Genomic DNA, 16,016 nt, shown 5'->3' on the forward strand with positions numbered 1-16,016 from the left:
CTTTTAATTCTTCCCCGCGTTTTTCCCGCTGAGCATCTTCATTAGATACTCTATTCAGACGCGTTGTCACCATGTCGACTGTCGGCTTTCCCCTTCCTCTTAGTTTAAAGCCTTGTCTATTTCTTTCTTGACGTTATTTGCCAGCAGTCTCGTTCCTACCATGCTTAGATGCAGTCCGTCCCTCCTGTAGAGCTTGTTCTTTCCCCAAAAAGTTGTCCAGTTTCTCACAAAATGGAAACCTTCCTCTTCGCACCACCTCCTCAGCCACACGTTTATTGCTTGTAGCTCGGTCTGCCTCTTTGCATCTGCCCTCGGTACTGGCAGGATCTCTGAGAAAGCTATTTTCCGCGTCTTCAGTTTCAGTTTCCCTCCCAGGATCTTGAACTGCTCGGTTAGTGTACTCCTACTGTAATTTCTTCTGTTGACATCGTTTGTCCCCACGTGGATTATCACTGCCGTCTCTTCCATCTCGGCTCCTTCCAGGATCCTCTCGATTCTGTCGGCGATGTCCTTTGTTTTGGCCCCTGGGAGACATGTCACAAGCCGGTCCTCTCTCCCTCCTGCTATGTGACTGTCCACTTCTCTCAGGTTTGAGTCTCCTACTATGATTGCAGATTTCCCCTCTCTCAGCTTCCTCTTTGGTCCCAAGTCTATATCTTTGATGTGGTTTGATGCTTCTCCCTCAGGGTTCTGGGGGGTCTTTGCCTCCTCTGTTTGCTCGGATTTCCCTTTTAGCTTCCTCTTTGTTCTCGAGTCCGTATCTTTGATGTGGTTCAATACTTCACCTTTAGGGTTCTGGTGAGTCCTTGCCCCCTCTGCTTGCACGATCTGTTGCAAGTTCCTTCTCCCCCGGTGTCTGGTGGATTCTTTTTTTTTTTTTAATTTTTATTTATAAAATTTTCATTCTTACAATAAATAAATAGCATAATATTTAGTTTATAATAATTATAGTTGTATGTACAATATCATATCATATATATTGAATCCCTTTCCCCTGTTATTTGTTTTTTCATTTTTCCTCATATTAATTTCTATATTTCCCTCCCTAACCCTATATTATTATTATCAATGTGTTAAGATATCTGATCTTTAGAATATTTTGTCAATGGATCCCATATTTTCTTAAAATTTTTTATATTTCCTTGTTGTAATGCCAATATTTTCTCCATTTTGTATATGTGACACACCGAGTTCCACCAGAATGTATAATTTAGCTTGGTATAATCCTTCCAATTTTGTGTGATTTGCTGCATGGCAACTCCTGTCAATATTAAAAGCAATTTGTTATTGTTTGCTGATATTGGACTTTGTGTTCTCATTGCAGTACCAAATAATATGGTATCATATGAGAGACCAATATGATTTTCTAGTAATATGTTAATTTGGGGCCAAATTAAATTCCAATAGGCTTTTATGCAAGGACAAAAAAAAATTAAATGATCTAATGTCCCTACTTCTATTTTACAATGCCAGCATCTATTAGATCTAGTATTATCTATTTTTTGCAAGCGCGTCGGGGTCCATAACACTCTATGTAATAAAAATATCCATGTTTGACTCATAGATGCTGACTTTGTTAATCTTAATCTCCAGGACCAGAATCTTGGCCATTGAGATGCAGAAATTGTCTGTCCAATCTCAATGCTCCAAATATCCCTAAGTCCAGTTTTCTTTTTTTTATTTAGAAATCCATATATTAATTTATACCATTTTGCGGCTTGGTGTCCCAAGAAATCCGCCTGGAAACATAAAATTTGCAAACTATATTGGGTATTAAGATCTTTCCATTCAGGGAACCCTACCTGAATGGCTTGCTTCAATTGCATCCATTTAAAATATTGTGTTTTATTTAGTCCAAATTTATTTTGCAATTGTGAAAAACTAAGCAAGGAACCTTCTGATATGACATCATTCAATGTTCTTATTCCTGCATTTATCCATTGTTTCCAGACGATTTTAAATCCGCCAATTCTGATCCTGGAGTTTACCCATATTGATTGATTTAGAGATTTAGCTATTGGTTCTGGTGATAGGTTACTTATGTATCTCAATGTTTTCCAAGTATCTAAAAAGATTCTGTTATCTTTATATCTCCTAGGCATTGTTATGGTAATTAGATGTTCTGGATATAAAGGGAACAGGAGCTGCCATTCTAAATACAGCCAATCTGGTACATTTTCCATGAGATCTGGGAGGATCCAATACATACCCTGTCTTAAAATATAGGCTTGATGATACCTATAAAAATTTGGAAAATTTACCCCCCCCTTCCACAATTGGTCTTTGTAATGATACTAAAGCGATTCTTGGTCTTTTCCCAAACCAAACAAATTTTGTAAGAATATTGTTAAGTTTTTTATAAAATGACCCCTGAAAAAATATTGGTATCATACTCATTTGATAACAAACCACAGGCAATACCATCATTTTAATTGTTTGAATTCTTCCCCACCAAGAAAGATGTAATGGATTCCATTGCTCACACATTTCTGTTATTTTTTTCAATAAAAGTTTTTCATTCTCTTTGACTGTGTCTTCTATTGTATTTTTGATCATAATTCCTAAGTATTTTATTCCATCTTCTTTCCAAATAAATGAATATGGGTCAAATAGTCCTTTCGTACAATGAACATTAATTGGGAGGACTTCAGATTTGCTCCAATTAATTTTATATCCAGAAAAAGTGCCAAATTTCTCTAATAAATTAAGTATACATGGAATAGTAGTATCCGGTTCTCTTAAATATAATAAAATATCATCTGCATATGCAGAAAGTTTAAATTCCCAGTTGGAAAACGTGATTCCCTTTATCTCCTTAGTCTTATTTATTGCAATTAATAAAGGTTCTAAGACAATATCAAAAAGTAATGGAGACAAAGGGCATCCTTGTCTAACTCCCCTATGCAAATTAAATCTAGTTGATAAATTATTATTAATATATAATCTTGCACCAGGAGAGCTATACAATGTCTGGATCATTTTAATAAAACCGGAGCCTATACCAAACCATTGTAAAGCTTGATACATAAAATTCCATTCCACTCTATCAAAAGCTTTTTCTGCATCTAAAGATATTAGAAAAGCTGGATCATTTATATTTTTTGCTAAATTTAATGAGTGGAATGCTAGTCTAGTATTATTTGATGAATGTCTTTTAGCAATAAATCCTGTTTGATGTACATCTATAATGAAAGGAAGAGCTTTTGCCAATCTAAGTGCTAATACTTTAGCCATTAATTTATTATCCACATTTAATAACGAAATAGGCCTGTAATTTGAAACCAGAGTAGGATCTTTGTTTGGTTTTGGTAAGACTATAATTATCGATTCTGCCATAGTACCTGAAATATTTTCATTCTTTATTTGATATTGATATAAATTTAACAGATGTGGTAAAATGATATTTTGAAATGATTTATAAAATTCAACAGTATACCCATCTCCACCTGGAGCGGATCCAACTCTAAGAAACTTCAATGCTGTTTCTATTTCTTTTAAAGATATAGGATCTTCTAAACTTCCTTTTATATGATCCGGAATATTAGGTCCAAGAAAGGAATTTAAGAATGTTAATCCTTCTTGTTCTTTATTTTTATAAGAATTAGAAGTGTATAATTCTTTATAAAAATCAAGAAATTGTGTTATAATATCTTTTGTGCTGGTATGTGTGTTACCTTGTATATCTTTTATTGCAATAATCTTAGATTTTCTTTTCTTTGCTTTAAGAAAATTTGCTAATAATTTTCCCGCTTTATTTGAATTGCCATAATATTGTACTTGTTTATTGAAAATGTCTTTTCTCACATATTGAGAAGAAATCTCATTATATTTAACTTTTACTTTTAACAACTCTTGTAATGTATTGTTTTCCCATTTTTTAATTAATTTATTTTCTAATAATTTAATTTGTTTTTCCATATCTTCATATTGTTTTTTAAGTTGTTTTTTAATAAAAGCTGAATAAGAAATAATATTTCCTCTCATTGTTGCTTTAAAAGCATCCCATAAAATTTCTATATTAATGTCATCTGAAGAATTAAGTTGAAAGAATTCTTGCATTTTTACTTTAAGATCTTCTAAGAATTTCGAATCTGCTAATAAATCATTATTAAATCTCCATATTGAATTAAATTGATCAATATTATAATTCTTAAGGTTAATCCACACACCAGCATGATCTGAAATTATAATGGGATCTATAACTGCTTTTGATACACGCTGCGCTATGTTATTAGTTACAAAAATATAATCAATTCTTGAGAAAGATTTATGGACCTGAGAACAAAAAGAATATTCCCGATCATTAAAATGAAGGATACGCCATATATCTATTAAATTACAAGATTGTATTAAATTATCTAATCCTAAAGATTTTATGATTTTACTTGGTTTCTTGTCCACAATTGGATCCATTACAGCATTGAAATCTCCAGCTACTACTAAGTTAGAAGTAGCCAGTGGTAGTAATATCTGTTGAATTTGATTAAAAAACTCCATTTGGTTTGAATTAGGAGCATAAAGATTAAATAAATCCAGGGTTGTATTTCCCAGATCCATTTTAATATGTATCCATCTTCCTGAAGAGTCAGAATTTATTAATTTAAAATCAGCTTTGCATTTCTTATTTATTATTATCGCTACCCCTGCTTTCTTCCCTATTGCCGGTGAATAAAAACATTTTGATATCCATCCTTCTGTTAGCTTCCTAGATTCAGTGTCCGAAAGGTGTGTCTCTTGTAGGAAATAAATATCTGCGTTTTGCTTATGGAGAAAACCTAATAATTTTTTTCTTTTTATAGGATGATTTAAGCCATTGACATTAATTGAAAAAATTTTAATATCCATTTACTTTTGTAATTAAAATTTGACATGAAATCATATGATTATTATTTTCAGATATCCACACATTGTAATAATATATTTTCCCCATTCTCTTTCTTCCCCTCTTCCCTCCCTCCCCTCCCTTCCCCCCCCAATATTATCTGTGTATGCTTGGCAACACGCATCTTAGGTCAGGTATCAAAACACTCCACAAAAGTCCATTTCCTGTTAAGATTCAGATACAAGTCACAAATATATCATATATTACTAAATAACATTAACAATCCATATAATATTTAAACATTTTGCCTTTTTTTTTTTTTTTTTCCCCAATGTTAAATTTAATCTTTTCAAATATTATTTTCTGTATTATTTTCATATTTTATAACTATTAGTATATCTTATTAATTCAAATAATATGAAAAATATTGTAAATTTTTTTTTAAAAAAAAAATTCATATATATCACCTTTATATTTTCTAATTCTATTTCTTTATAATATTTTTAAGTAATATATAAGTTTATGAATATATTCTAGATCCTTATAATTCTTTTAAACTTATATATTATATAATGAGATGTTTCATTTCTTTGGAAAATAAACAATGTTTCACATATGTGTGCTACTTGTACTATGTGATTTTTTTTTTTTCCCGTTCCAGAGCTTCCTTCCTTCATTATACAGAGTCATACCTCATTCATATAACATACTTCCTAGTTTCATTTTTAAGATATATCAAAGTTAAAGATGTGTCATTCCATTATCTTATTCATCCAAGTAAATATTATTTTTTCTTCCTTTCTTCTTCTTCGTATTTTTTATATCCAGAGTATTATTCATTTCTTTTCAATAGTTTGTTAATTCCGAATAAGTTCCGGTTCCAGCGACGATCTAATTTTAGTTTATTTTGTGATCTTTCATCCGATGTAATCCTTTATCTTTTATTGTCAAGTCTAGTAGTTTATTTATTCATATTTGTTCATAGTTCATCCGGTTTTAAGAGTTATTCTTTACATGTATTTCCTTTTGCAAGGACTTCTGGGATTTGTAGTTCCATTGAATCAGAGAAAGGATTTTTAATAGGTTTATTCTTCCTGTATTGTCTTCTGAGAAGTGGGTTATATATACATACATAGATCTTCATTCATTCTTACATACATTCCATAGGAAGAAAGCTCTGGACCATGATTCAATCACATAATAGTATTTAGGATCTGCTCATTACAGCATTTATTATTATTAATATCAATAGTTAATTTATTTATTAACTTTCTAAAACCAATTAAGGGCTTATATCTCGTTTTTATATTCAAGTTCTTATTTATTATCTAATAAATATTATATTCTTCCTTGTTTAAAAACTATATTACTTTTATCTAAGATCTTGTATACTTATATGTTAATTTATCATTTAAAGAATCATTCCATTCTAGAATGTAGGAATTTTTTGAACAGAGTCAAAAACATTCTATACCGTTTTTCATCTGCTAAATACTTATTATATTCAATCAATAATTTCAAAAAATACAAGGTGATATTAGCTCTTCTTAATACATATCATTTCCCCTACCTGTTTATATTATAAGACATTCAAACTTGACATTCATTATAATAAAATAAAGAAAATTAAGATGACATTGGCATTTCCTGGTTTAGTATATATTTTTGTAGCTCTTCAGGATTATCAAAGGTTAAAGTTTTGTTTGCTATGGTTACTTTCATATTTGCTGGGTATACAAGACCAAATTTTGCTCCCAGTTCACGTAGTTGTGGTCTCAAATCCAGCAGTTTCTTTCTTTTAATTGCTGTGCTTTTTGCAAAATCCGGGACAAAGTGAATACGGGCATCTTGATATTGTAAACCTTTATTCTGTTTTGCAAGATGAAAAATTTCCATGACCTGTTGGTGGCGTAGTAGTTTAAATATCAGTGGCCTCGGTCCTTGATGCTTTTCTGATCTCTTTGTTGGCACTCTATGTGCTCTTTCAATCTCTATGGGATATTTAGTTTGTAGAGGAAGTAGTTTTGGTAATAAGTTTTCTATAAAGGTCACCGGATTCCCCTTTTCTGCTCCTTCCGGTAAACCTATCAGACGAACATTGCTTCTTCTCTCACGATTCGAGTAATCCTCCAGTTCTTTAGTAAGTGTTTCAATTTTCAGTTTTTGTGTTTAAAATTTCTTCTTCAACAGTTATCATTCTTTCTTCTAAATCGTTAGATTTTAATTCGATTAGATCCATCTTTTTATTTAATGTTGAAACATCATCTGTTAATTCTGTAACTTTTTTTGTGAGAATTGAAAGCATTTGTTTGATTTCTTTAAGTTCTTTCATTACTTCTGGATCTGCGGTTTTGGATCCTGTCTCTTGTTCGGGCTTTGCTCTCTTGCTGCTTCCAGAGACTGCGAAGTCGTTTTTATTTTGCTTTCCTGACGCCATCGAGTTTATTTTTATCATAAATTTAATCTTAATTCTTCAAATTTTTGCGACTTTTTTATTCTTTCAAGGACTTTTTATATGGAGCTCTTCTGCTAACCGACCTCCTTCATGCGTGTCCAAGCCACGCCCCCCTGTCTGTCTGGTGGATTCTGTCTTCCATCTGCCGGTTCCTGTCTGTGTTTCTGGTGATCCTGTACCTCCACCATCCTGCAGGCCTCCTCTATGAATCTCTCGAGCTCCCTAACTTGCTCCTCAGTACAGCTTCCTCTGGTGGGATCCTCAGTTGCCCAGCACGGTTCTTCTGAGTCCTTCTAGCTCCTGGACCCTGTCCTGCAGTCTCCCAACCTCCTTCTTCAATCTTTCCAGATCCTGGCACCGACCGCATATGTACACCTGCCTACCCGAGGGGAGGTAGTTGTACATATGACACTCCGTGCAGAATACTGGGAAGTTCCTCTGGGTTCCTGCTGTCTCCATTTCTCGTCCTCCCTTCTTTAGTCCTAGAATTCTCAAGATATAGTTTGTATGGTTTGTTTGGTTCTTAAGAAGATTCAAGTGGATATAGTTCATAAGATGTAGCTAGGATTTGGATAGTGGTGGTAGAGTTGGGGATACACTATTGCAACTTGACTGGTACATGTGTTCACCAGGCATTTCTGTGTCTAATGTGTGTGTCTCGTGTATGTATCTAGAGTATGCATCTGATGCACGTGCCTAAACCATGCATCTAAAGATTGCAATTTATGTAACAATTTCCCTGCCTTTAATAACTACACCTGTCTCTGGTAATTACGCAAGCCTCTATCAAATATGCATGCCTCTAATCGGTATACATGCCTCTACACAGTTACATATACTTTTAACAGTTAAACTCATGCATCTAATGTGTGTGTCTCATGTATGTATCTAGAGTATGCATTTGATGCATGTGCTTAAACCATGCATCTAAAGATTGCAATTTATGTAACAAACGATTTCCCTGCCTTTAATAACTACACCTGTCTCTGGTAATTACGCAAGCCTCTATCAAATATGCATGCCTCTAATCGGTATACATGCCTCTACACAGTTACATATACTTCTAACAGTTAAACTCTTGCATCCTAACAGTTACACATGCATCCTAACAATTTCACATGCATCTTAACAGTAAAGCTGTCTCTGACGAATTACCCTGCCCTTGATAACTACACCTGTCTCCGGAAATTTTGCAGTCTCTATCAAATATGCATGCCTCAATCGGTATACAAGCCTCTACTCAGTTACATATACTTCTAACAGTTAAACTCATGCATCCTAACAGTTTCACATGTATCTTAACAATTTAAAGCTGTCTCTGACAATTTACTCTGCCCTTGATAACTACACTTGTCTCTGTTGGTTACACAAGCCTCAACAGTTGTTCATGCTTCTAAGAGTTACAAGCCTTTGCGTGGTTTTGTTGAGGGCGGTCGGATGGCTTCCTTGAAGGCTTCTCTGTAGTCGCTTCACAAAAGGTGCGCTGAAACGGCGGTGCGCTGTTTGTGACCCTCTGTTCCACGAAAGTGCCCCCGCTGGTTTCGGGGGAGGGGCGGACTGGCTCACGCTCCCCCACAGGATCGGGCTCTCTCCTCTGCTCTCTGGCGGTGCGCTGCTGGTGTCTCTCTGCTCCCCGAGAGTGCCCCCGCTGGTTTCGGGGGAGGGGCGAACTGGCTCACGCTCCCCCGCAGGATCGGGCTCTCTCCTCTGCTCTCTGGCGGTGCGCCGCTGGTGTCTCTCTGCTCCCCGAGAGTGCCGCCGCTGGTGTCCTGGTTATCAGTTTTACATATTCCTCCCCTTCATTTTGAGTCTCACAATGCCACTTTTGCACTTCTTCCTATCACTGATATATCTAAAAAAAATGCCTTGTCTTCCCTGTTTTACCGTATCAGCTATTTTTTCTTCCATTTGTATATATTTGCTTTCCTGACTTTTCCAGATATTTATTGCCTGTCTTTCTCTTTCTGCAATCCTTTGTAGTTTATGAAAACTAACCTCTTATTCCTTACCTTCTCGGATGCTACTTTGAGAACCAAAGCAGCCTTTCTTTTCCTTATTTGCTTCGCAAAAAGGTTTGTTGCCCTTACAATAACTCCTTTCAGTTTTGCCCACTGCACTTCTACTCCTTCCAGATGTTCCCATCTAGACAACAATTACTTGATGTAATCCCCCATCCAAAGTAAGTTAACTTTTTTTAAGTCTAGAAACTTTACTTTTGAATGAGCCCTCTCTATTACCATCTTAATATTAAACCGTACCATGCAGTGATCACTGGATGCCAGATGATCACCCACTGAAACATCAGACACACTTTCCCTGTTTCAAAGCACTAAGTCCAGTATGACCCCATCCCATCTGGGTTCCATTACCGACTGCTGGAACAGTTCTCTTTGTAGAGAATCCAGGATCTCCCTACTTCTAGAAGACCCCCCCAATCAACATCCAGCATGTTAAAATCATCTATTAGTAAAACTTCCCCCTTTTTTAGATATATTCTGAATGTCTACTATTAAATCTCTGCCACTTCTTCCGTCTGTGAAGGAGGCCAATGTAAATATATTTACCATTTCCTCTTTCCAAATTGATCCACAATGTCTCTTCCCTGCAGATCCTGCAATTGTGTAGCTTTAATATGATCTTTAACGTATAACGTTACTCCCCCCTCCTTTTCTTCCTACACTGTCTGAACAGATTATAACCCAGTATAACTACATCCCAGTAATGGTTCTTCGTGAACTACGTCTCCGTGATCACCACTATATCCAATTCATCTTCTTCCATCACAGCTTCTAGATCCAGAATCTTGTTCCCATACTTGAGCATTAGTATATACTGCTTTCCAGACACTGCCCCCCTTTTCCCATTTATGTAGAGGTATACAGTGATTTACTTACCTGAGGGCTTATACTCACCTGGTGGCTTTGATCACCCTGCCCCATCACTTCTAGTTTAAAGCCCTCCTTCAGTAGATTAGCCAGCCTGCCGCCAAATACATTTCTTCCCATCTTTGATAGATGGATATCATCCCTGCTCAGCAGCCCTTGGAAAATCGTCCCATGGTCCAGGAAGCCAAAATGTTGTCGACCACACCATCCATGCATTCATCTCCAGGATGCATGCTTCTTTGACCTAGCCCTTTTCCCTCGATAGGGAGGATGGACGAAAATATTACCAGCAAACCCGACTACTTCACCTTCTCTTCCAGAGCCATGAAGTCACTTTTGATAGTTTGCAAGGGTACCTGGCAATATCATTAGTGCCAACGTGGATGAGCAGCATCGAATAATAGTCATCAGGCTTGATGAATCTTGGTAATCTCTCCATAACATCTTGGATTTTGGCACCAGGAAAACAGCTTGCACATGGAACCACTCCCTCAGCCTGAATAACATTTTTTGTCTGCACAGAGACAGAAGCTGTAACCTAAGCAGCAGCTTTGGTGACATGATGTTTCCCAGCCATACTGTGGTTGCAGAAGTACTTACACTGGAAAGAAAAACAAAAGAGCAGAAAAATCCTACCAAAGCAATGACCTATTCCTGGTTGACTGAGGTTCCAAAAAAGCTCTGCCTTGGGGTGGGCGGGAGGAAATTAATCTCAAGGATTACCTGTGGAGTCTGATCTCTAAGAAAGTCCTAAGAGTTCAGTCTCAAACTAGGAGACTAGCCAGAGGACTCTCTCCTAAAGGAGTGCTTTTCAGTTAGGGTGAGAGGATTCATACCCCAATGAAGTACAGTGCACTTGGCCTGACATAAGAGTTTTTCAGGCCTCTCTCCCACTTACTACTCCCCAAAGTCTCAAAAAGGTCCTAAGCAGATCCAAAGAAGCCTTTTAGTCAACAGCTCTCTCCTCAAGTAAATATATGCAAATTAGATATGTAGTTGTGAAAACTATCTAATAACTGAGCCTCTACAACACGAGTCAAACACAAGGCCCGCGGGCCGAATCCAGCCCGTCTGGCTGTTTTATGCACCCCACAGTTCAGGGGAGTAAACAGGGCTTCAAAATGTCGCCTTGCTTTCGGTTTTGGGCCCTCACCTGACGGAAATAATAGCACTCGTGGGTCGCGGTGATCATGTCGTCAACACAATAAAAATGAATTTAACTGTGCTGGCCCCAGCAACACACACCAGTGTCAGCCCTGCAGTAATTTAACAGTGCTGGCCAGTAATTTACACCGCCGGTGTGGTTGTAAACTTGCGCATGCCAGCTATGCACCAGAAATGAATTTAACTGTGCCGGCCCCAGCCAGGATACGTCGCTGGGGCCGGCACAGTTAAATTCATTTCTGGTGCACTGCCGGCACGTGCAAGTTGACAAACGCACCGGCGGTGTAAATTACTGTTGAAGAGACCACAAAAGAAAATTCAGGCAGCAAGGTGGGGGGGGAGCACTGATTATAACCGTAGGCTTGCCCTCTTGATTTCCACCTCCAGCTCCACCTCCCTACTGATCTGGCCCAGCGGTACAATGTGCGCAAGGGTGGGAGAGCATGAGTACCTCTCCTGCCTCCAGTAATATTTTGCACAGCTGCAGTGGTGAGAAAGATTAGGCCTGCTTGAAGCAAAACAAAGCCACAAGGAACTGCGGTGAGAGGCACAAGGTACTACAATAAGCGTCGGGCATTGGGTTGGACTGGAGTTGGAGCCTCAACTTCTCCCTTGTTTGGGACAGCCCAGTTTAGCTGCAGCAGGAGTCTGCCCTCAACACTTTCCTCCAGGGTGGGCCATAGGCCATATCAGGTAAGAAAATGTAATGCAGATGAGCTTTGGTGGGGATGGGCTCCGATTCTGACTGAAAAGATTCTAAAATAATGTTTTATATTTAACTAGTGTTTAAGCCCGTTAGATTAACGGGTGCTAGATGTCTCCTGCTTTTGAACCTGGGCAGGGGCAGAGGCAGAGCCGGGGCGGGAGGGAGTGACGGTGGGAGAGCAATTTCAAAGCTTCAGCAGCGGCGGCTCCTTGACCAATCCGCGCTTACAACGTCCCCACACTTGTGGTCTGGCTGGCTCCCCCACCAAAGCCCTTCGCAGCGGCAGCCCCTCCCGCATCTGTCCCCGCGTCCCAAGCCTCTCCGAAGGCCGGCTCCCACGAAAATGGTACCCCTCTGTCCAAAGCCGCAGCGGAAGCCTCCCTCAAGACACATTTCAAATCTGACATACTGTAATCACAAAACAGAAAATAAAATTATTTTTCTTACCTTTTGTTGTCTGGTCATTATTCATATCATGTAGGGGTCCCAGGCTATGGTTGGCTTTTGATAACTCGCTTGCCAGGGCCCCTTCTTTCTTCTTCCCTCCCTCCATCCCTGCAGCTGAAGACAGGCACCTCCCCTCAGTGGTCTGAGACAGGAGGGAGCAGTTAGGAGAGGGTCTGAGGCTAAAGAGGGGCTCAACAGCGCCCAACCACCTTTCCTTCCCTCCCTCCATCAGGTGCATTGAATCCACCAATGTTAAAAGGAGCCGCGTCGAAATCGGAGGCCTGCCACTGCTGTAGCACGTACCCCTCTGCCTTGGTCCCGCCCCTTCTCTGACATATGGGACCGCGGCAGAGGGAATGTGTTACGGTGGCGGCAGGGCTCCAATTTCAAAGCAGCTCCTTTTAACATAGGCGGAGGTGAACTGTACCTGATGGAGGAAGGGAAGGAACGGTGGGCCAAATTTCGGCAACGGCAGGAATTGTTTTGCGGGCCAAGCACCGTGAAACTTTGTTTCTTTAGGCAGCCCCGGTTGTTTACTTGGATTCAATGTGAGCCAGGTGAGGAAGGCCGCCGCAGCCTCGCGGCTAGGTAGGGGGACAACAATGGTGCTTATGCTCAAGCCCCCGCCGCAGCTCCTCTCTCGATCCTGGTGCGGTTCGAGAGGGGAGTCGTGGCGGTGGCTTGAACATAAGCGCGATTGTTGTCCCCCTACCTAGCTGCGAGGCTGCGGCGGGGTTTCCATGGCAACCCGATCGCGGATCTCAGTGTAGGGCCGGGTCTGGCGGCGCCATGTAGTGCGGAAGCGGGAGGCGGGACCTCAGCACAGCGCCGCCGGCCCCCAGGAGCTCGAGGACGGCTGCGGACATGCCTGGCGTGGCATGGTGCAGGAGGAACAGTGATCAGTGGAGAGCAGGTGATGACAGTGATAGATGGCGCGAGGTGGAGAGTAGGTGATGACGTAAAACGTGCGCATGCGCACTCGTGTTTTCGCGACGGATCAGGGAACACGTTTTTTTTAGTGCGCATGCGCGGCCTAGCATTTTATTATATTAGATGTTGGTGGATTAGAGCCCAGTGCCACCCTGAAACCCACCAACATTAAATATAAATCAGTTTGGGGGTTTTTTAAAATTAAAATCATCCTGGTTAATCCAGGATGGTTTTAATTTAAAAAAAAAAAAAAAAAAGTTTTATATTTAATGTTGGTGGGTTTCAAGGTGACGGTGGGCTCTACTGTACCCAGGATGGTTTTATTTATATGTTTATGTTGCTGGGTTTCTGGGGTGGTTTATGTCAATGCTCTTCAACTGCCGGTCTGCAGACCAGTGTCAGTCCACAAAAATTTCATGCCAGTCCATGAAGAATTAGTGTCCCCTCCAAACATGTGTCCATCTTGGCTGCTCCTTAACTTCAGCTTTGTGCACACTGCGGCAGTGAGGAGGAGGGAGCCGGCCAGAAGATAACACCAGGGGTCAGAAATGAAAACGCTGCATCGCACCGCGGGTCGCATAAAACGGCTAGGCAGGAGCCAGCCAGAAGGTAAGACACCCACCAGAGGGAGGCATCTAGTTGAGGCACAGCATGGACGGAGTGAAACAACAAAGGTAGGGGGAATTATTTTATTTTCAATTTAGTGATTGAATTGTGTTAATTTTGAGAATTTGTATCTGCTGTCTGTATTTTGCACTGTTCAGGAAGAAATGCATTTGTTTCTTTTTCACTGGGGTTTTACTGCATTGAGAGTCTTGAATCTTAGGGTTCTATATTAGTACTTTTAATTTTTGGTCTCGTATCTGAATAGGAGTTATCTGTGTTCTGGTAGGAATGAATGTTGAGAAGCATACAGTGTGTTTTGTGTAGTTTAATTTTGTGGTTAACCATTATGTGTTGTTAATAAGATTATATTGTGTGTGTGTGTGTGTGTATACATGAAAAATGAATGGAAAAAAATGGTGTTACAATTAGTACTATTATGGGGGCAGAGTCTGGGGCGGAGACTGGGCGGGCCCACGACTTAGCCTGTGTTTTGGATTTCGGCTCCTTAATGTGACTTAGTTTGACACCCCTGCTCTATAACCTCTCTCTTAGAACCAGGCTTAATGAGGGTTAGGCACTAGGACAGCATTCCTCTCCTCAAGATCACCTGTGGAGTCTAATCTCCTAAGAAAGTCCTCAGCGTTCATGCTGATCATTTCTACATTTAACCACACAGATATTACACTTTGTATTCATTACTTTTTGCACCCAACATGTTAAATGCACAACTTAATGCAGTTTAATAAACAGGTCCCAAAGATATTTTACCTATGAGAAAAAGATTCATTTAGTTGCATTCTTAATATTCTAGACTGTGAACAGAAATATGAAGAATAAATTTGCCACTTCTTAGACTATTAAGAATGGTTGTTCTCACTTAAGTAACTTTTTACAGTACTTTTTCATCAGATGGTGATAAATACCTGAACTAGATGCAGTTCTTCTTGCTCTTAAAATTGGGTAGCTGCCCACTTCTAAGGACTTGGTTAAATCAAGATCATGTAGGATCAGGAGATACCCAGAAGAGGTTGATATCAGCATTTTTGAGCAGTCTGGTGTTAATCTCATCCGCATTAGAAAACGAGTATGAAAGAATTTTTTGTGGGGACATCCATCTTCAGTACACCTGCTCAAAGGAAAATAGGACAAACATTAAGAAGGGGTTTAACTAAGCTGTGTTAAGCAACCAACGCAGGTTTTACCATGCATTAGCTATGAGCATGGACCCATACTAACAGCTACTGTATGCTAAACTAATCGGCACAGTAGCAGCTAATGGGTCATGTGCAGGGGAGCGGCAGCAACAGGGTATGACTAGCTAGCACAACTAGCTCATGGATCAGTACCATGTGCAAGCCATCAAGACTGCACTAAACACCACCAAGTGCAGCCATGCTACCGGTAGACTGATAGCACAGAAAAAGAATCTCCCCAACCCAGAACTTGCCCTAAAGAAACCCCACATACACACACATCAAACACATCATAAACCCCACTCTTCCAACCTCCTCAAGCCTCTTCCCAGCACAATGCTCCTCCTTAATGTCCTAAATCGGACATTTGCATCACCCCCATCACCACCTCTAGGCCTTATATGGCTGTCTAGTAGGATATGCCAAACTCTGCTCTCACCCCATCTGGATCCAGGTTTCAAAATGATGGCAACAACACTAATGGTTGTGAGCATTTCCAAATGCATTGTCTTTTGTCTAATGAGAAATGCATTGTTCTTTAAGCATGCAGCTCTTCCCACTGCTCCATCTCATCCATTTTTCCCTTTCTGTCCTGAGCCTGGGCAGAGAGGCAGAATGGACAGACAATGAGAGCCATCCCAGAGGTCTCTGGAGGTCACCATTGACCCTCAAGCCTTGAACCAAAAAACAATGGCTTTGATTGTCAAGGATAACCAATAATATACAATAGTCTGCTTTGTATAATTTGTCAAGGCAGTATTTATGCACTGGATCATTGTTTTCAACTTGTTCTTTGCAATATTCTACC

The 16,016-nt window shown here is 39.5% G+C and overlaps 1 protein-coding gene across 1 annotated transcript in view; it reads right to left on the bottom strand.

The window, feature by feature from the left end:
• The window catches only part of DCAF10 (DDB1 and CUL4 associated factor 10), a 196,410-nt gene that overhangs the window by 113,073 nt on the left and 67,321 nt on the right, over positions 1–16,016 (bottom strand). Inside the window, exon 4 of the mRNA XM_033916410.1 lies at positions 14,939–15,141. Coding sequence (XP_033772301.1) covers positions 14,939–15,141 — 203 coding nt within the window. The remainder of the gene's footprint in view (positions 1–14,938; positions 15,142–16,016) is intronic.

This window comes from Geotrypetes seraphini, chromosome 1 (genome assembly GCF_902459505.1).
Source record: "Geotrypetes seraphini chromosome 1, aGeoSer1.1, whole genome shotgun sequence".
Lineage (NCBI taxonomy): Eukaryota > Metazoa > Chordata > Amphibia > Gymnophiona > Dermophiidae > Geotrypetes > Geotrypetes seraphini.